We start from the raw sequence: 22,932 nt of genomic DNA, 5'->3' as shown, positions 1-22,932 counted from the left end.
CATCTACTTAAACCTATTTCTTCTTTTCCTCATCTCTTCTTTTTACATGAGACATTTTATCCTTTTTGGCATCTTTGACAAATAATAATTTTGATTCTATTTGTACATTTACATTTTACATCATAGACCCAGAAAAAAAAACATAGTACTGCAAAAAGCTATTAATTAAAATTTCCTCACACCTTTCTCATTTTATCCTCCTTCACTCACCTTCATCATTATATTCCTTTGATAATATATATTTATACAACTTTTAAAATTGATTAATATCCTGTCACTGTTTGAGAATCTGTTCTAGACTGTTCCATAATTTCACACCACATCAAGATGCTTGTCTTGAAAATGCTTCTTGATTTAAAAAGTTTAGATATTAGAAATAGGACAAAAATTCTGAGTAAGAAAAGCATTTTTTGCAGTGCAGCCACCTTATGAAATAGCTATTCTAGAAAAAAATGTCAGCGCCCACACTGCTTAGAGCTGTGTATAAATTAATTTGAAATATGTTTCATATTTTATGAAATAAAATGATAGCACAATCCAGCATTCAGGTCATGTCACATTCATTTATATTGCACTTTTTGAAGTAGTTTGCTTCAAAGCAAGCAGCATTATAGTACTGAACATGAAAAAACAACGGTAGTCCTTACCATTAACATTCCACTTCACCTTCTTCTAAAATTAAGCAGCTTATCTGAGTTTGTCTTCAGATATTCAGATAAATCTCCGTAGACCAAGAGCAGGATTTGAACTGGTGAAGATTTCAGGATGCGAGATTTCACAACCTAAAAAATTACGCAATAGCCAATTTTCCAGAACATTCACAGCCTCAAACTCCTGCAACATACTCCAAAAACTAGCTTTTGCCTGGAACATGCCAATTATTTTCCGGCCCATGCTCACAGTAACATTATTGCAGCATTTTAATTGCATTTATTCATGTGTGTGTTTTAAAAGTGAAATATTCAGTGTGACAAATTTTCTCAAAATCAGATGGATGTGATTGTGGAGATGACATTATAATGATTTGTGTGATTATGTATGTATACCAGGTGTATAAAATAAGTTATTTTGAAGAATGCTGGAAAGCAGCACCCATTGACATCCATTGTATTTTTGTCTTCTTCTTTTTGACCAGTTAACAGATAGAAACAATAGCCCATTTCACACAGTGATACCGGTAAATTTCTGGATAATTTCCGGAACGACTTTACCGGTATATTGAAAAAAGCGCTGTTCACACAGGCGAGGATGTTACGGAAATTTTCCGGAAAAGAGCATTCACACATCCATCGCAAAATACCGGTAAATTCTGACATCATTCACCACAAATGAGCTTTAAACGGCTGCGCTTGTATTTGTAAACATTTGACTAAATTACAAACTCTGTGCATGATCAATATTGTGAACAACTTTCGCAGGATCACTTTCGCATGTCGAGATGTTCATAATATGTGCGTGTGCAGGCGCTCATAGGCGCACGCAAAGCTTGAAGGTAAACAAACAACGGCTTATCATAAGCATCTCATGGATGATTATTTACACAGTTGGCATTAAGAAGAACATATAAACGTGATCTGACTAACTTCTAGCAGCTAAATGTGTCTGGAAAAATATTCAAAGGCTTTTATCCTCACAAACCGCGCGGACGTAAATGCGTCTGACTGTTGTGATTGGCTAAAGCAGACGTCTCACGTCAGCACGTTCTAGACGTGCACGCGCTTATTACGGGAATCTTCCTTCTGCATTCACACAGCGCAGCATTCCGGCAAATTGCCGGTAATGTTACAACTTCTCTTTCCGGAAAATAGCCAGAACGAATTTACCGGTATTTTCAAAAAGGACCTGTTCACACATACAACCTTTCCGGAAAATTGCCGGCAATTTTCCGGAAAGGTCTATATGTGTGAAAGGGGCTAATGACAGCATTAGCCATTTTGGGTAAATTTTGCCTTTTACATACAATGAATGTGTCAGGGTTCTGCCACTCTGGTCATGTAAACTCTTGTTTTGGTGGCAGAGTCCGGACACTGGTCTTGTCTAGTCCTATCCTGTTGTGCTCGGCTCGAGTTTTCTTGGGTCAAGCACTTGTTTCTGTCATTGAGTGTCTTTGTGTGCGCGCGCCTTCGTGGGTTCATGTACGCTCTTGTGCTCATGTTTGTGTTGTTCTGTCGGCATCGCACTGCTTCATTCTCAGCGTCTTCGTCTAGTTGCTTTCGGTTTTGGTTGACGCTGAGATGAAGCATGCGCGTTGCATATGTGTGAGCACACGGTAAGGGGTTTATCTATCGTGTGCTCGTGTCTTGCGTCTGCTGTCAAAGCACGTGGCTCGGTGTTTACATTGTGGTCACGTTCTTTTGTTGTGTGCTTCAGTGTTGTGCTTGTTGTCATGAACACGCGGTTAATGAGTTCTCTCATTGTCTGCTTGTTCTAGTCTTGTTTTATGTTAGCGCATGGCTTGTGTTGTCTGTCATGCGGTCTCCCGTCTATTGTCAAGTCCCACCCTCCTTGTTAACCCATTATTAGTTAATTATCTTCATCTGTTTGTGTGGTAATTTACTCCTCCTTATATTCTCCTCATGTCTGCTGTCCTGTGCCAGTTCGTCGTCTACACTTCCCCTGAGTTTCATGCTCCTGTCTTGTCTTGCCAGCTCGGCCCAGCCAAGTTTGTTTGTGTTCAAGTCATGTTTTCCCCCTCGGGGTAGTTTGTTTTGCCTTTTTGTTTAATTTATACTTTATTATTAATAAAACCCATATTATTTGTTGCAATTGAGTCCTCGCTCCTTTTTCCCCCTCACCCGACCATGACAGCATGTACTGAATGAAAATCTAACTCTTTCATTTTATTGCTGTAATATTTATTTATTTATTTATTTATTTATTCATTCATTTATTTATTCATTTATTGAGAGGAATACAGCCAATATTTAAATAGTCACGTACATGTACATGCAGAGTACATTGTATGCATTGCTGTTCTAGTGCCACTGTCTTAATATAGTACTGTACAGCATGACATACATTCACATCAAACATTATACTCACAGGTCACCGCAGTGATGACAATAGTAGCACGTGCTTTAAAGCCTTGCCAGTTAAACACTTGATTTGCATGCTGTGCACATTTTTTTCAGAGTGCTTACACCTAAGGAGAGCGTTGTGTGCCCGCAGACTACAAAGCCTGTCAAACCTAATTACAAGACTAGGTTATCTTTCACGTCTGATCTCAATAAAACTTTAAAGCCACACAAGATTTACATTAACATTAACTGAAAGTAAACAGTTAAGCTACCCTAATTTTAAAATGTAATTCTGTCAATATTTCCTCACTATTGACCTTATTCTAAAATGCGGAAGTGCGCCTGTTTTCGCGATTGTCTTAGATCTTCCGATTCAGTCACCTATGGGAGAAATGACTAGGAATAATAAACGGTCAACGGTCTCGGAGCGATTACTTTGGCGCGGAACAGAGCGCGATTGCCCTGTTCACATACGCCAAACGAACCGCGCTAACTGGGCAAACGAGATACGTTCCGAAACAAAAGTGTAGGTGTAAAAGCACCCTAAGGGTGCTTTACACCTAGACTTCTGTTAGCGTGGTTCGTTTGGCATATGTGAAACCAGCAATCGCGTTTGGATCCGTGCCAAAACAATTGCTCGGAGATCGCTTAAAAGAGGTGGTCTCGGCTCGATTGAAACAAACTCTGTAGCAGATCCATTGTAGTGAGAAAGCGATACAATCCGAACCTGGTTATATCACAGTGTTTTATGAATATGCAATAGGCATACGGCTATATGAAGAGAGAACTATGAGTTGGACAGGAGGTCATTCCAGACGTCCCAGGTCTCCGGGAAGTTTCAAGAGTCTCCCGCAAATGCACAGAGACTCCCAGATGCCCGCAAACGAGTGATAATCTCCTGGAAATCGTGCATCTCCCTCCTGGTCCTCAAATACGTCGCGCACCCTTCTCACCCCTCTACACCTCATCCCTCCTCACTGTTCAGACACATCGCGCGCACCCTGCCAAACACCACCAAACCCCCCCCCCCCCCCCCCCCCCCCCCAGTGCAAAGCTGCAAAATATATATTCAAAAAGGCAGCAACATCAAAGATTTGGCATTTTAAGAGCATGGAGTTGCCGCCTTTTTGTATGCTGTAAACAAAAAAAAAATCTTTGGCTGTGACGTATGTTTTTTCCAGTGAGTCCGGGTAATAGCCTCCTTCAGCTATCGTTTGTTTTTGTTTATTGTTTTGCTGTATCACAAAGATCTCTGTCAATTCTTCTCCCACAAAACAGAACAAAAGCTTCAGACAGCACAGCTGTCCAATCCAGAGCCACCATACGCAGAGAAACAAGAGCATCGCTCACAGGCCACAGCGCTGCCTTTGTGTTTGTAATTACTGTACGTCTGATCAGACTATACTGAGTGAAGCTCAATAAGACAGAGGCACAGGTTAATTGAGGCTATTGAAAAACATCAGATGACACGGTCAGGGCTGTTTGATGTAATCCGCAACCCTTGAGACAAAGTGAACAGAAAAAAAAAATGTCTGGAATAGAGATTGAAATGTCTTTGCTTTGCACTCGGGTGTCAATTAAATCAAACCACAAAATGTCAGATGGCATAATCTCGTAGTAGTTTAAGATTTCCTTATTTTCTGCAAGTGTTGTTTTATAAACAAAGTTCAGGAGAAGCGCAATCAGTTTTTGATGAGGCTAATTCATTATTGACAATCATTCAATTATCCAACCAGCCTTATAAATCAAGTCAAACACATCATACCTCTCATTTCTTTTGACTTTAGCATCCCTTCACCACCCCAACTCCACAATATTAAAGGGCCATGAAACCCCTCTGTTTCAGCAGAATGTTTTCACCCCTCTAGTTTGGAAAAAGTCAGGAAAGTGGGTGTGTCTAGCTCTGTTTAGGTGGACGTGTCGGGGGAGGGAAAAGGGGAAGGATTTTGATAAAAATGGGAGTTTCCATTTGGGCACGTGCTGATTTTCACTGAGGCAAAACAAACACACACGCAGGGGAGAAAGACAGTGGGCTCTATTTTGACGGTCCATGTGCAGAGCGCAAAACGCAGGGCGCAAACGCTTTCAGGGCGTGTCAGGACGCGTTTTTGCTAATTTAAGGACGGGAAATCTGCTTTGCGCCGTGGCGCATGTTCTAAAAGGGTTGAGTTTATTTTCTTAATGAGTTATAGGTGTGTTTTGAGAATAAACCAATCAGAGTCTCATCTCCCATTCCCTTTAGGAGCCAGCTGCATCGCGCCAAGAGCGCATTTGCTATTTACAGGACCCAAAGTAAGTCTAAGTGGAAAAAATTTGCATTTCACTAGCAAACAGTTAACAGTTTTTTAACAGAAAACTGTTAAACAGAGCATCTACTGCGTGAGAATGAGAGATAATGGATCACTTTCACTTTCGCTCTTGGATAGGGAAACCTTTACGCACAGACATCAATTAGTCTATAAATAAATAATTTAGTTTGTTAAGCGTAAATATTCGTTTCAAAACTATTTCTAAATTCAGTTCTAATTTCCAGCAAACTAATAAATGAATAATAATAACAAAATGAGCTCAAAAACCTGAGTTATATCCTAAAACACATATTGTGCCCCATATGGTCTAAAACCTGACAGGTGGACAAATCTAAGCTTGTTTTTAATAAAACAAATATAAATATGGATATAATAAATAATACTGCTAATAATAATAACATTATACAAAAGCAAATTGTTATGAATGAACTGAAAAAGCCTCCCGAGATGAAGAAGACATAAAAGCAGTGATTTTTCATATTTATGTAGGCTAGAAAATAATATGTTTTGTAATATTTTAATCCTTTATATTTAAATCCTATATATATCCTTAATATTTACATTTTTTCATATGTAAAGATATTTGCCTATTGCTCTCTTGTGCATATTAAGCAGTGCGTAAGTGAGGCGCAGCTCTGCGCCGGAGTTTAGACTGGGTTAGTTTTGGTCTAATGAAAAATCTATTATAGATTCTCAAAATAGCAACGCGCCAGCGGTCCGCCTCAGAACGACTTCCTTTTTAGACCAGAACGCCTATGGGCGCACAAATGCCACAAAGACACAAAAACAGCGTAGCGCAACGCCTCAAAACGACTCTTGCGCCAAGCTGAAACTACCAAAAGACTATTGCGCCGCGCCTTGCGCCACACTGTGCCGGGTGTATGATAGGGCACAGTGACTGTGTTTAATGACGGTGGAATGTTTGATATCGCACGTCGTATAAGAGAAAAAACCTCTGCATTTCTCTGTAACTCAGATGCACTTGCTAGGTCAGAAAGCCATGTGTGTGTAGACTATCCTGTGGCAAAATGCGGCGAAAATTAAACACGACGGTTGGCAATAGTTTGCTTGCAGTGTTTACATGTTTACACTCAGAGCAGCATTTACAGCAGATCTTTCAGTCCATAATATTGTAGTGAAATTAACGTAAACTAAGTAACTTATTAAAGAAATCATTTTGACTAAGGTCTGTCTCTAAACACTGGAAGAGTACTGCTGACGATACTAACTATAACTTTGCCATCTAATTGAACAAGGAAGGGCACTGAACGCACACACTTACTAAATCTGTAGAGACAGGACTATAACACCAACTGGAGCTGCGTCTTTATTAAAAGGAGACGAGCAGCAAATCCGGATTTCACAATTTCCGGATGCGAAAAGCTCTCGAGTAAAAAGTGTTCATACAAACTTATTTCTGCCGCGTGTCGCGTGCACTGCTCCACACAGTCCAGTTGCGTTCTCGTAGTTGGAAAATGAAAACAAAACCTTCATTGCAGCACATTATAAAAGCAACACTGACGACCTGTATCTCCAAACAATTCCTCTTCTTTTCCCACTTCTTTTGGCAACACAACGTGTCGTCTCTCTGCCGTCTGAACACTGTTTCAAGTACAAACGGTCTTGAAGCTATTCTGCATATTAATGAAGTTGCACTGCATACACAATAGAGATTGCTGATTGGTGCTGATACAACTACTAAAGCTGCATCTTTAAATATATCTACCACCAGTAGTATCATAAAAAGGACGTATGATCATTTATAGTGTGCATAATTATACAGTCACCGGCCACTTTATTAGGTACACCTTACTATTACCGGGTTGGAGCCCCTCTTTGTCTTCAGAACTGCCTTAATACTTCGGTGCATAGAATAAACAAGGTACGGGAAGTAGTCCTCAAAGATTTTGATCCAAATTAACATGATAGCATCATGAAGTTGCTGCAGGTTTGTCAGCTGCACATTCATGATGCAAATCTGCCGTTCCACCACATGCCAAAGGTGCTCTATTGGATTGAGACCTGGTGACTGTGGAGGCCACTAGAGACAGTGAACTCATTGTCATGTGCAAGAAACCAATCTGAGATGATTCGCGCTTTATGACATGGTGCGTTATCTTGCTGGAAGTAACGATCTGAATATGGGTTCACTGTGGTCGTAAAGGCATGGACATGACTGACATGACAGAACTGCTGCTCACTGGAAGTTTTGTCTTTTTTGGACCATTCTCTGTAAACCCTAGAGATGGCTGTGCATGAAAATCCCAGTAGATCAGCAGTTTCTGAAATACTCAGACCAGCACATCTGCCACAGACAACCATGCCACGTTCAGTCACTTAAGTCATTTTTCTTCCCCATTCTGATGCTCGGTTTGAACTGCAGCAGATCGTCTTGACCATGTCAACCATCCCAAATGCATTGAGTTTCTGCCATGTGATTGGCTAATTAGAAATTTGAGTTAATGAGCAGTTGGACAGGTGTACTTAATAAAGTGGCTGGTGAGTGTATATTAAAAGATTAGTTTTTTAAAACTCTTATTTGTAAACTGCATGCATAAATGTTGAAATAGCTGGCATTATAAATTACTGTATGTGGTATTTTACATTTCATAAACTACAGTTCCTACACTGTTTTAGAAAGGTTATCTCCTTTTCAATTTTTACAATTCACGTGCAAGAGTCTCAAATTGTCCTTGTTAGCATCAATCCTGACCTGCATTTCGTCGACCTGCTCAGCTAGAGTTGAAATTGACAGTTCAATATTAGCCATTTTGCAAATGCGCATAAAAAAAACAGTTGATGGAAACGCCATGATGCGCATACATTTAAAAAATGCGCATAAAAAACTTATGCACATAAAAAAGATGCGCATAAACTGCGATGGAAACACTTTTACCGCACAAACTCCAGCATGTGCATTAAAAAAGGTCATGTGATTTTGTTAAAAGAGATCATGTGATGCTCAAAAGGTGTATGAATGGACAAAACGTCAGGCTGAGCACATTACAAAACATCTGAAATGTTGTTTTGGTCATTATAAAACGCCTTACCATTTCAGTATTAATGTTATTATATTATTAATGACCTCCAGAATCGAGAGCGCCTGTGCTCCGCGTCTGACACCTTCAAACGCCACTGCGCGCTCACTGCTTGTCAGGATTGTCTTCTGAGGCGCATTCATTTAGAAAAGATTGATGCAGCTTCTCCTACTGCAGCAAATGCAGTTTTTACTGTTGATATTTGGCGCCAGTTAATCAGGAAGTGACGATTTTGTTCGCTTTGACTCGTTGGATGGAAACGCTACTTCATTCGCACAACTTTTATGCAATAATCCAGTTTTGCGCATAAAGTTTATTCGCATTTTTTTGATGGAAACATAGCTATTGTCTGTTTTCTTATTTATGTGTGCGACAGTGCGAGGTGAGTTTGTCGTTAGAATCACGATTCATTTTCATGAGAGATTTAAGCGGTAGTTTTTCTTGTTTAGCCGCCATCTTTCAGGGTCTCAGGGAGCTGTTGTCAGATCATTATGATGAGTTTCTCATGCCAAAAGTTGAAAAAATTCCTCTGAGTAATGAAAGAAATATAGCTGAGAGAACATGTGATACATTTAGAGATAAATTATTAGCAGTAAAATAGTAGCAACTAATGAGGCACACCCGGAGTTCACTGACTCACATCCTGCTGGTGCTTCAATGCCTGCATCAAGTTACTCCAGTTTCTACACACTGTTTTAAATTAAGCTTATGAGTCCAGTGTTTGGATTACTTTAAAATAATAGTCTTCTGATCACACAATAGAGTACTGATTACACATAAGATACAGTCCTACTGTGTAAAGTGGTCTATATTATTGATCAGTTTTGGGTAATATTTGAGAACTTCTGACAGCTTCTTTTGACATAACCCATTGATCTTTATTATCTAAAACGCCAGAAAGAGAAAAAATAAGATCATCTGGTGTAAAAAAAAAAAAGTAATAAAAGCAATAGTAGCAACATAAAATCCAACAAAACCACCAAAATAAAACCCAAAAAAATATGGAGAAGATCCGACTGTCATGTGACCATCAGACAACCGTGAACATTCATTCATTCATTTTCTTGTCAGCGTAGTTTTTTTATTTATCCGGGGTCGCCACAGTGGAATGAACCTTCCAAGGGTGAGGCAGTGGCGCAGTAGGTAGTGCTGTTGCCTCACAGCAAGAAGGTCGCTGGTTCGAACCTCGGTTTCTGCCGTTTCTGTGTGGAGTTTGTATGTTCTCCCTGCCTTCGCGTGGGTTTCCTCGGGGTGCTCCGGTTTCCCCCACAGTCCAAAGACATGTGGTACAGGTGTATGAGTGTGTGTGTGAATGAGTGTGTGGATGTTTCCCAGAGATGGGTTGCGGCTGGAAGGGCATCCGCTGTGTAAAAAAACTTGCTGGATAAGTTGGTAGTTCATTCCGCTGTGGCGACCCTGGATTAATAAAGGGACTAAGCTGACAAGAAAATGAATGAATGAATGAAAGATTCCCTTCCAGCCGCAACCCATCTCTGGGAAACACCATGAACATTCATTTGAAATTACTAAAATAACACCTTTCAACTCATCAGATTTTTCAAATTCCTCACTACGTTTTAAAAAAGTGCATCAAAGAGCAAACAAATTTGGTAACAGGAAAAAAGTTCCCTACATTACATGGAATCCCTACATTACATAAACAAAGGCTACTAAACATGCAAATGACATTGTACTGCAAGAGTCTTAAAGTTTCCTGACTCTCAGGTTTTAAATAATACTGTATTTCAGCAAGATTTGCAGAATCACTAATTAGTGATGGTCACTGAAGTATTCAGCAATCCATTAAAACAAATTAATCTGATCGTGAGTGTTTGAAAATGTAATACAATCAAATTACACATAAAACATTTTTGCAAACTGATGATGCAATCCAGGTTATGTAATCAGTTACTACCCAGAACATTTTCCCATTAATATAATAAAATGCTTCCATTCAATCTCTTCCTTGACTTGTCATTTAAAAACAAATTGTTATTTAGTGCCTAAATTGTATAGCCATGGTTTTAATTTAAAAATAATGTGTCCATAGTGTGCAAAGAAAAAGAACAAATGGGATTTTACTCCTTGCACGCTGTAGAGAAAGAGAGATAACTACATAAACTTGACAAATAAATATTTAATGAGATTCTCATTAACTTTTAAAAAGGCTTTATGTGGTGTATATCCAACTAATACTAGACATTAGGTGTGAGCAAATGCTCCAGAAACAAGCAGTCGTCTAAATATTGTGCTAAAAGTAGCAGAATGATTAAACCATTAATCACTGCCAGAAACTAAAGCATCTTATCAGAAAAGCCAACAAGAATGTGACACTGTACCACAAAACCAGACGTGTCAATTGTAACTGATATTTATATACACAGCCTGACAGCTGAATGACTCTCCATTGACATGTGGTTCGTCAGACAACTTGGTATAGAAATATTGAGAATTTTTTTATATATATTCACACAAGACAGTGTATTTTGAACTCTTCCTGAATGGTCTTTACATTATATTTTGATGATTTCTGGCATAAAATATAAATACCCAGGCTGCAATTAGCCAAAATACACCGGTGAAACTTAAGACTTTACAACACTTCAAACTGGCTGCCTCCTATTTGGAAATAAATCAAACCTGAAGCATATTTACAACGCGTGACCACTTAATCCAGTGTTTCTTCCACTGAGATCTCATGAATGTCCAGCTGTGTGTCAATGAGCGCGTGCTGGCACATTGATGACCGTCTGAGATGACATGCATTTCAGCACTCATTTCCACTCGAGGTATTTTCACACGAGAAGATGAATGAACCGAGTCTTACCTCGCGTCTCCTGTGTCATCCTGTCTGTCATTGTGGGCTAGTTTGGAGTCAATTGCTCGTTCTCCAAGTCCACGTATATTCTCGGAGACCACCTGCCTGCTCGCACAGGTGACCGAACATTAGTTACGCCGCACCAAAAAACCCGCGAAAGTGCAGTCCAGTGTTCTTCTAACTGCTCACTTCAATCAGACGCGGATGTCAGAATTAAATCTCCAGAATCGCGCCAAAAGTGATCGGGATGAGAACTACTATGACGCATCAATCTGAAAGTAGCCTATCCTGACACACGAGCGCATCTCTGACGAGCGTGCACGATCCTTACTGTGACGAGCATCATCATGAATGATGCTGATGCTGTGAGCGCGCGCGCGTGTGTTCACCGTGCATCTTATTATTAACATGGGAAAGCGCTTCTAGCGGATCCCTGGATGCTCATGACAGTTAATTGGGAATCCGTTTAAGGCTTCATAAGTTCCCGAAAATCCTCTGGCGAAACCCCTCAGCGTCTAGTGCAGGCTGCATGGAATATAATTAGACTAACTGAGAACCCATAGGCAAAGATATGATATGGTAATACTATGAGAATTGTGCATTTTTCAGGACATTGAACTGTTTATAATAATTTTTCTATGTTTTCCCCCCTAATTTTATAGAAAATGGAAAATGTAATCATCAAGATGCATTTCAGCTAAAATATTACCGTATACGTATTTTGCACCACAACCGAGGTTGCCTAAACATCAGTTGTGTATTTCCTTGCATATACTTATAAAGGGGCTATATATATATATATATATATATATATATATATATATATATATATATATATATATATATATATATATATATATATTTATATATATGTATGTATATAGTGCTCAGCATAAGTACACTCCTCACAAATTAATTTTTTTAATTCATATAGAAATTATATGAACTATACAATATTATATTTGTGCATACAGTATACATTAAATTAGTCAAAACTGAAGCCAAATCTGGAGCATATCTAACAAAATAACTTACGATAATGATGCAAAAAATTGTACGGCAAAATTCATATGTTACAGAGAAATGTTAAATACCAATTTAAAAGAGAGAAAAAAAATCAAGAAAAAAACTAAAAATTGAAAAATTTAGTTGAAAACTTGTAGGTTGTATTTTATTTTATTTTTTTTGCAATATTTTGCTTGAATTCAATTGTATAATTTTTAAATTTCTAAATATATTTGGTGTCTAAAATATAATTTTAATAAATATGTCTGTTTAATAAATCTGTTTTGCTTAAATGCAGCAAAACACATTGCCTGTATTCACTGAGAAATGGATACAAATATTCATTTTCAAAATGGGGTGAACTCAATTATGCTGCACTGTAGGTATTTAAAAAGTCAATTACTTCCTACAATTTCAGTTAAAACTATAGGCTGATTTGTGAAGTGCTGTTGTTATATTTAGATACACCCTCAAAAATAAAAGTAGAAAAGCTGTCGATGGGCTTTATCTTTACCAAAACGTAAACCTACACCTAAATGATCCTCATTATGCTACGGCTATGTGGTTCTTTAGTATTATATAATAATTTCCCTATAGATAAAAAAAATAACCTTGACTAAATAGTTGTCTAACTTTTCATTGTTATATCTATCTCTATATACATAGATATAGATGAAGTCAAAATTGTTAGCCCCCCCTGCTTATTTTTTCCCCAATTTCTGTTTAAAGGAGAGAAGATTTTTTTTCAACACATTTCTAAACATAATAGTTTTAATAACTCATTTCTAATAACTGATTTATTTTATCTTCGCCATGATGACAGTAAATAATATTTTACAAAATATATTTTAAGACACTTCTATACAGCTTAAAGTGACATTTAAAGACTTAACTGGGTTAATTAGGTTAGGGTAATTAGGCAAGTTATTGTATAACGATGGCTTGTTCTGTAAACTTATGAAATAAAATGTTGCTTAAAGGAGCTAATTATTTTGACCTTAAAATGTTATTTAAAAAACTGCTTTATTCTAGCCAAAATAAAACAAAAAGAGTTTCTCCAGAAGTAAAATATTAGCAGACATTACACTGTGACAGAAAAAAAAATAATCATACAAAATTTCCTTGCTCGGTTAAACATATTTTGGGAAATATTTAAAAAAAGAAAAAATTGTAATGAAGGGCTAAAAATAAATAAATAAATAAATAAATAAATAAATATATATATATATATATATATATATATATATATATATATATATATATATATATATATATATATATATATATATATATATATATATATATATATATATTCAGGTAAGGTGTTGTGTTTTTGAAGTACTAAGTGGCTCTTGTAGTGTATTTTCCAACACATCGATGGACAGCAGTGACACAACAAGAGAGAAAATGTGAGGAGAAAAAAAACTCCATGGCAACAGTACTTCCACAATTGCCTTGTGAGTGCGAAATACTGACATAAACAGGTCAGTTTTGCTGCTTGGGGAAATACAGAGCAACCTGTAATGTCCTTGGTCAAATGCAGGACAAATCTAAATTAACCCCAGCTTCTCTCAGCGAATATGAATAAAAATGTATGATTATGGTTCTAAATTCAATACAGGTTACGGAAGGCAGCAGTTACAGCTGGTTCAAGGGGTAGTTCACCCAAAGATGAAAATATTTACTCACTATTTACTCTTCCTCAAATGATTCCAAACATTTAGTTGAAAATTTGTAGGTTGTATTTTATTTATTTATTTATTTTTGCAATATTTTGCTTGAATTCAATTGTATTATTTTTAAATTTCTAAATATATTTGGTGTCTAAAATATAATTTTAATAAATATATCTGTTTAATAAATCTGTTTAGCTTAAATGCAGCAAAACACATTGCCTGTAAATATTTACTCACTATTTACTCTTCCTCAAATGATTCCAAACATTTATAAGATTCTATCTTCTGTTAAGCACAAAAGAAGATATTTTGAGAAATGTTGAAAACCTCACAACCAATGACATACATAGAATGAAAAACAAAAGGCGTATTATGGAAGTCAATTTCCAACATTCTTCAAAATATCTTCTTTTATGGCAGAATTTGGATTTTTCCATTTTGGAAGTGTGATTTTAAGTATCATAGACAGGGATTTTCAAGCATTTGTGAAGAGGTTAAAGCTAAAGTGCTACTGAGGATCTGTTTTAAACTCGAGGCTGAGAGTAGTTTTCTACTGGTGAGTGGTTGAAAATCCTATTATCCCATATAAACGAAGAGCATTTTCATCTCGCACAGTGGCATTGCATCCAGAACTACCCGCACCGTACTGTGACTTCTTGTGTTGTGTGGTTATTGATGAGCAACAAAGGCGAAAACTGGGTTGCGGAATAGATTATGACTTCTTGCTTTGCTGTTAGGGTTATTTCTAGAGGGTCACATTTTTCATGCTGCCGTGGTAAAAGTGGGTATCTGGGCCATTCTTCCACCTGTGCAACAGCCGATTTGAACAGGTTTGTTTGAATGAGGTTTTATGTGCATGAATAAAACAGTCAGATGATGATGTTTCATCGGCTTCTGTGAGTCACCAACACTAAAAATTCACAGTGGTTCTGTCACATAGAGTGATGAACCTTCCTTTTTACTCTTGCGCTCATCGGCCTCGTTTTCTCCATCTGATCTATTTCTGCTTTTTCACTCTCTGATTTGCCACCACATGACTCACTGAGTGTAATGGATATGATGTTTGTATTAAGCCAAAATATATTAAACAATAATCTGATATTCCAATTGTTTTGAAATACAGTAAACGCAATAATAATTAAAACAACAATAGTGATGATTATAGCTGCAAGCAGCAGTTATCTGGGCTGAGAACAATAGAGGCAAAATAAGGAGCTAAGCATGCTTCAGACAATCTGCAGAAATGTTAAGATGATTTCAAAAGGAGAGTTCACCCAAAACTGATTTAAGGATTTCACTTGCTCCAAACCTGTTTGACTTACTTTCTCCACAAAAAAAAAAGATATTTTGAAGAGAGTTGGAAACCTGTAACCATTGACTTCCATAGTGCCTGTGTTTCCTATATATGAAAGTCCATGGTTGCTGGTTTCAACATAATAAACACAATACTAAACTCATAAAGAACTACTTGAGGGGTAATTTTGGATGGGGCAACCATTACTAAAATGGTGAAAAGCCTTGGAGTAACGATTGATGACCAACTAAACTTCTCTGACCACATTTCTAGAACTGCTCGATCGTGCAGATTCGCACTCTGTAACATCAGAAAGATACGACCCTTCCAACTGAACATGCAGCTCAACTCCTTGTTCAAGCTCTTGTTCTCTCCAGACTGGAGTATTGCAACTCTCTACTAGCTGGGCTTCCAGCTAACTCTATCAAGCCTCTTCAGCAGCTCCAGAACGCAGCAGCACGAGTGGTCTTCAATGAACCTAAACGAGCACATGTCACTCCGCTGCTCATCCGTTTGCACTGGCTGCCAGTTGCTGCTCGCATCAAATTCAAAGCTCTGATGTTTGCCTACAAAGTGACTTCTGGCCTTGCTCCTTCTTATCTGTTCTCCCTTCTGCAGATCTATGTGCCCTCCAGAAACTTGCATTCTGTGAATGAACGTCGCCTCGTGGTTCCATCCCAAAGAGGGAAGAAATCACTTTCGCTCACGCTCACGCTCAATCTGCCCAGTTGGTGGAATGAACTCCCTAACTGCATCATAACAGCAGAGTCACTCGCTATTTTCAGGAAACGACTAAAAACTCAACTATTTACTCTCCACTTCACTTCCTAATCTGCAATTGCCTCTCTGAATATCACACTAACTGTACCCAAAAAAAAAAAAAAATACTACTACTACTAATACTTCCCTTCTTAGACTTTACAGACCTGAAACTTGCCTATAGCACTTATTCATTGTTGCTCTTAGTTGTGTAAATTGCTTCCTTGTCCTCATTTGTAAGTCGCTTTGGATAAAAGCGTCTGCTAAATGACTAAATGAAAATGTAAATGAGGGGTAGTAAATATTGTTATTTTTGGTGAGAGCAATTTATTTTTTAAGTCTTTAAGATCGATTTGCTTTTGACCAAAAAGTGTCACTGTGGAGTGGTAAAGGTCACTATATGACACAAATTGTGATGCCAATATGTCAAAGCAATGAATAAAAGAAGTATACAAGCATTGGGTTCAGATTTATTTTGGCATATAGGCAACCATCCTGACAATAAGTTATATAAATTGCTTAAAATATTTTGCCAGCTTTGTTTGAAAGTGATCTGAGGCCAAATCAGACCAATGGTCTGGGAAGAATTTAAAAAAGTACTCTTAAAAAAGAGATGATTCATTAGATTTACTACATTTTTTTAAGGTAAGTGGTTGTAAACTATTTATTTACTCACACCTGAAGCTTCTCGATGTTGGACGTTCAGCGTTCTCCAGCCTCCAGCACCTAGGCTGCAGCTCTGCACAAGAGGCTTGGCCAGAGAAGCCAACTGAGCCTGGTTTCTCTTGAGGTTTATTTTCCTTTCAATTTCGTCCATTGGTAAAGTTTCATTCGTCTGCACTGTCACCACTGGCCTGCTTGGGATATGGAGCTGCACATTGATGGATTCGCTCTTCAGTGTTTGAACTTTCAGCAATGAAAATAAATTGAACCAAACTAACCAGGACTAAACTGAACTCTGAAAACTGGACTAACACAGTTTCAGTTTACTAGAACTTATATGTTAAGATGCTATGACACAATCTACATTGTAAATACACCATTAAATAGACATTTAATTTAAGTTCATATTTGGGCTGAATTTAGACAAACAAATTAAGTTGAACATTACTGAATTTAGGGGAAGCAGTGGCGCAGTAGGTAGTGCTGTCGCCTCACAGCAAGAAGGTCGCTGGGTCGCTGGTTCGAGCCTCGGCTCAGTTGGCATTTCTGTGTGGAGTTTGCATGTTCTCCCTGCATTCGCGTGGGTTTCCTCTGAGTGCTCCGGTTTCCCCCACAGTCCAAAGACATGCAGTACAGGTGAATTGGGTAGGCTAAATTGTCCATAGGGTATGATTGTGTATGTAAAAGTTTGTGTGGATGTTTCCCAGAAATGGGTTGCGGCTAGAAGGGCATCCGCTGCGTAAAAAAACTTGCTGGATAAGTTGGCGGTTCATTCCGCTGTGGCGACCCCGCATTGATAAAGGGACTAAGCCGACAAGAAAATGAATGAATGAATATCTGAATTTAATTTGTTTAAATTCAGCCCATATAAATTGTTTGCAATGTTCTGTGGGATAGACCCTTACTGGTTTGAACCCTTTAGGTGGAAATCTATTAAGGTCTCTCTGATCTATGGCAACCTTATAAAAGAGAAATGTGGAAGTCTTGGTATTACCGGGATTTGAGACAGAGAACTTGAAGCGCAGAATCACAGCTTGGGTTTAATTTGGCAAAGCATTTCAGTTTCATCTAAAAATCCTGCCCAACAATTGATAAACTACAATGTAGTTTATTGAATATATTATACACCTTTAAAACCTTTTAGAATGAAACTTATTTCTTCACCTGTTTGTGTTAAATGTAATACTGGGGCAATGGGTAGCTTTTTTCATGTTTTCTGGGATTGTCTCCCAATCTGCAATTTTTGGGTTAACGTCTCCACCATCTTGTCACAAATTTTGGAAATAACTTTTTATCCTGAACCTTGCCTTTTCCTATTAAATGCTAATTCTTCAGTGAACCTGAATTTGAATCAAAAACAAACTTTTTTTCTCAGGATTAACAGCTGCAAAGGAAACAATCATCAGTTCCTGGTTCCTGTCAATTCAGCAATGGTTAGACTGTACTATTTTATAGGCATTGTTCGACAGCCTTAATTAACAGAGCAAAGATTTCAACAATTCTTGATTGGAACCAAATACATGACAATTTGATATCAATTATTAAAACCTATGTGATTTAATTTAACGACGTAGGAGAAATGATTAGGATGTCTCAGGACATAGGTGACAACAAGCTATCCTTTCTTTCTGTTTGATCTGTTTTACAATCATTTTAGTAGACACTTTTTTCCACTTATGTAATTCTCTGACGTTATGTACATGTTTTTTTTCCTTTTATGTTTATTTAACGGTTTCTGTATGCGTATATGTAAATATTCATATATGTGTGTTTGTTAATGTGTACATAGCCTTCTGAGACCCAAAGAAATTTAATTGCTTTTTTTTTTTGCTTCTTTCTTCTGTGATTTCCTACATCCTTTGGGGTAAAAAAAATATCTACAATTTAGAGTTTTACATTTTGTTTTTATTTTTAATTTTACAGCATGTTCACTGAAGTGGACCACAGGACCATTTTAGTTCAAAACGACCGCCACCCAGACAACAAAACTGTACAGGATATGGCTGTAAAGGGATATTAATCCATGTTAATGTAACAAAAACTAAACAAAAGCCTTTTTTTCCTTTTGTGTTGAAATTCCTGAAACAGTTTAGTCTGAAAGAGAGACGAACTCAAAAAAAGCAAAAACAAAACAAAGAAGTTCTGTCATTGTTCCTTTATGAATTTCTTTCTTCTGTTCAGCACAAAGGAAGAGATTCTGAAGAATGTTTGAGGGAAACCAGACACTGACATTCATAGTAGATGAAAAAAATATTTAAAAAAAAAAAAACTATGAAAGTCAATCCCAGGTTTTTCTTTGTTTTCAACAGAAGAAACTAGTGATGGATGGGTAATAGTGGGAGAATTTACATTTTTGGGAGAACTCCTTGAATCTCTCACGCCGTCAATGTTAATGAAAACTCAATGAACAGCCTAAGAGTAACAGGAAATAATGTGTCATTTTTCCAAATTATGTGCAATTGAATCAGGCTGAGTCAATTTTCTGAGTCATTACTGTAGTACATACAGTACATTAAGGGTACATTTGCACAGTTTGTGGCACTTGAGGGATTGAGACACTGTGGTAATCGTTCAAAGATCTGTGCGCTAAATTTCACAACTGCCTCATGACTGGTTAAATGGATTTCTATAGACTTAGAAAGTAGAACGAAGACAATTACAGATGAATCCTTTGTATTCATCATTAGGTAAACACAAGATGTAATGTTTTAGTTACATCCACAATCTTGAATCTTTATTAATGTTAACCATGTTGACGAAGACAAATAGAATTCTTCTGGCCCAGTCTTTGTTCTGTTTGTAGTCATGCAAACATCCTATATTTCACCGCTGTCTTCCTCCCACGCATCCAAGCAAGTAAAAATAAAAGAAAATGAGTTTAAAAGTTGTTTAATCCTCATTGGAAAAGACTTTGAAGAATGAAATATTGCCAGGATTCCTGAAATCATAAGCTTCGGGCTGCCTTGTGGATATTATAATGATGGAAAATTGTTTTTCTTTTCCCAACACGCACTAAGCACTTGTTAATGGCTTAGAGACTATGCATAATCTATTCACTTCCTTGTGGCAATAAGACATTTTTTAATTATCCATCTTTTAAGGTACACATAAAATTGTACACATGCACATCTTGACTCATTGTAAAGGAAGTGTTGCCTTCTTAAGCTTCAGCATTTATATTGGCCACATCTATCATGTTTACTTCTGCAACTCGGGCACAAACGACCACTTATTTGCAAGGTCGCAGACTTTTGCGAAGATGCATATGCTTTATTATTTCACGTGCTCACGATGTCTCCCATTTAATATATGGCATCCATCAAATGTGATCTAAAAATCGGTTAAACATTGTTTAGAAGACTGTGGGCAATTTAATACATGAATCATCTCACAGTATCAGGAGACATCGTGCCCTCCAATGCAGCCTTCACACAGCATCTCTTCATCAGCCTCGTTTTCACACCCAGTTCTTTTCTCTATATAACACTCGTCAATGCCAATTTAAATAAATTTGACATATATCAACAGTGAAGGTAGTTGGTTGCTGGAACAAATTACCAACCTCCTGCCAAGCAGTAGCACCTAATAAAATCTTCCAAAAAGCAAATGAACATGCTCTGGCTATACCATGTTTGTACCACATTGTTTTGCTAAATAGCCCACATGGTAACTGTAGTGCAAAAACATTACAACTAAAATAGTTAAAAGTTAAAGACTTCAAAAGATAGTAGTAAATGTTAAAGAACCTGGGTCTTATTTTCGATTGTGATCTTAATTTTAAATCTCATATTAATCAAGTTACAAAAACTTGTTTTTATTATTTAATAAATATTGCCAAAATTCGTTCTTTCCTATCTTGATGATGCCAAGAAATTAATCCATGCTTTTATTTTCTCTCGGCTTGATTATTGGATGTCGCGACAGCAGCCATATAGGTCTTTTTCAAAGACGGTCGAACGCACATCAGAGCAATAGTTGCGTATCGATACTTCTGGCTAGAGCAATAGAGTCAGATACGCTATAGTTTTCACTACCTCTTTGAAAACTTTGCCAACATTTACCATTTACAACAGATGTTTATTGTCTTGTGGACCGACATTCTATCGCTCCACACTCTAAACTTAATAAAGGATATAAGTTTTTCCACAAAAATTGCATTTTTATTAACGAAGGTGGTTGATGATCCATAGGTTAGCATGAGCATGGTTTTAGGAAAGGGTGCTGGATTTCATTGGGAACTGATTAGATTGTTGCAGGGCTCGAAATTAATCTTTTTGCTTGGTAGCACTGGTGCTCCTAACTTTAAAAATGTAGGTGCATCAGCCAAAATTTAGTTGCACCCACCAATTATAAGCACCGTTACTACAAGTGTTATACAAACATATTTATTGCATTTGAAATCAACAGTAATCAAACTAACAAGCAAAAAATATATATGCATGCATGAGGAAAATATGTATCAACGAAATCCCGTTATCACAAGAAAATACATTTTTAAAACATAACTGAGTGACCAAAAGATACACGGAGCGGTCATCGGCCCTGCACGCACTGCTTGACATGAATAAATCTGTTAACGGTATAACTGTGCTGTTCTCACGGGTGCTGTCTGATATTACACTGATGCTCTTGACATATACTGTACCTTATTATATGCACACGTTATGTTAATAGCAATATTAATAGCAAGTCTTTTTATGAGTAGCAATATTAGGTTACTCAGTGCAAGACCGTTTGCGATGGTGTACGTAGTGTTCAATTTTACATATAGCTGCCACTTGCAGGGCGGACAGCATCTGGTGATTATACGAAGGATTAAACAGAAGCTCTCGTGCTAGATGTGGCAAACAGTTACCTGAAAATTCCATCCCACAGACTTTTCATAGCGGACTTGAAGCCAACGGTCTTTTATCCACTCTTGGAAAAGTGTAGATGGTGGATTAACATTCAGCACATGATCACTAGTAAGATGTGTCATTATTTGTAACTTTAGATGTCATGGTTTTTAAAACTAAATCTGTCAGTGTTATCTTCATTCTCATCTTCAGCGCTTTACAGTTTTTCACGGTAGTAGCTCTCTCTGTCATCCCAAGCCAGAAGGCATTGACTGAGTGATTGACAGCTGAAATTTCAGTGCTAGAGCAGTGGGCCAATAAGAAGAGTGCAAAGGCGGGGCAAGCATTACGGACTTGGCTTTGTTTACTGCAGCAAGTTGACATGACAACTGTTTTAAACCATTCCTGAGCACTGAGTTTCGCGTTTCAAATGCAGAAATGCATTCTGCGTAAATGCCTCCCAAATCCGGGTATGTGGTGAACATTTTGCAGTAAAAACTGGTCGCACACAACAATTTTACATACTCGCACAAATGCTCCCAAATATATTTTGAGGTCGCATAGACAAAATTTCAGGCGCATATGCGACCAAAATGGTTGCAATTTCGAGCCCTGTGTTGAAAGATGGGTGTTGCTAAAAAATCAAAGTAGATTGACGAATGAACAAAAGTAGGGCAGAAATTAGATGTTCTGATAGCCGCTCTTGAAAGGAGGAAGAAGAGGAAAGAAGGTTGAAATTCGATCAAATATTATGAAGGCATTTTTTTTTTTTTAAACAGTGGACATATTCAGTTGAAGTTAGAATTATTAGGCCCCTTGAATTATTAGCCCCCCTGTTTATTTTTTCCCCAATTTCTGTTTAACACAGAGAAGATTTTTTTTTCAACACATTTAATAACTCATTTCTAACAACTGATTTATTTTATCTTTGCCATGATGACGGTAAATAATATTTGACTACATATTTTTCAACACACTTCTATACAGCTTTAAGTGACATTTAAAGAGATAACTAGGTTAATTAGGTTAACTAGACAGGTTAGGGTAATTAAGCAAGTTATTGTATAACGATGGTTTGTATCTGAGTAGGGGCATGTGCGCGCAAGATGTACCTGAAGATCGGTGTAGGTAAGTTGCGCGCAACGTCCCTGAAGAGCTAGGAGGGATGCGGTGGAGAGGGGTGTGCAACGTATTTAAGGACCGGGCAGGAGATTATCATTGATTTGCGGTCATCCAGGCTCCTCCCGCAACTTCCGGGAGACTTGGAGTGTCTGGACTGGACTGTCTTAGCAACTGGATGAATGTAAAATGATTAATGTTCTCAACTCACAGCAATACAACTTTACAATAAGTGCAGTTGTTTGTATTCAATACTTTATTATTATTATTATAGTTTTTTATTTTCCATATTTGCAATGCTTATATTGGAAATCATTTTTTTCTTTATTGGTATTAATTGTTTTGAAATTCAAATGCCATTAACATGCCTGTGTTTTAATTTCTGTAATAAATATGGCT

At 37.4% G+C, this 22,932-nt stretch overlaps 1 protein-coding gene across 4 annotated transcripts in view; it reads right to left on the bottom strand.

The window, feature by feature from the left end:
• The window catches only part of plrdgb (PITP-less RdgB-like protein), a 191,024-nt gene that overhangs the window by 167,308 nt on the left and 784 nt on the right, over nucleotides 1–22,932 (bottom strand). Inside the window, 1 exon segment of one of the 4 annotated variants that reach the window (NM_131575.2) lies at nucleotides 11,192–11,501. The exons of 1 other annotated variant lie outside the window; for it this stretch is intronic. In NM_131575.2, the coding sequence (NP_571650.2) occupies nucleotides 11,192–11,222 (31 nt within the window). In that variant the 5' untranslated portion in view covers nucleotides 11,223–11,501. 4 annotated transcript variants of the gene reach the window in all.

The sequence above is a fragment of the Danio rerio genome, chromosome 21 (genome assembly GCF_049306965.1).
Source record: "Danio rerio strain Tuebingen ecotype United States chromosome 21, GRCz12tu, whole genome shotgun sequence".
Classification (NCBI taxonomy): Eukaryota; Metazoa; Chordata; class Actinopteri; order Cypriniformes; family Danionidae; genus Danio; species Danio rerio.
This window is presented reverse-complemented; position numbering and strand designations above follow the sequence as displayed.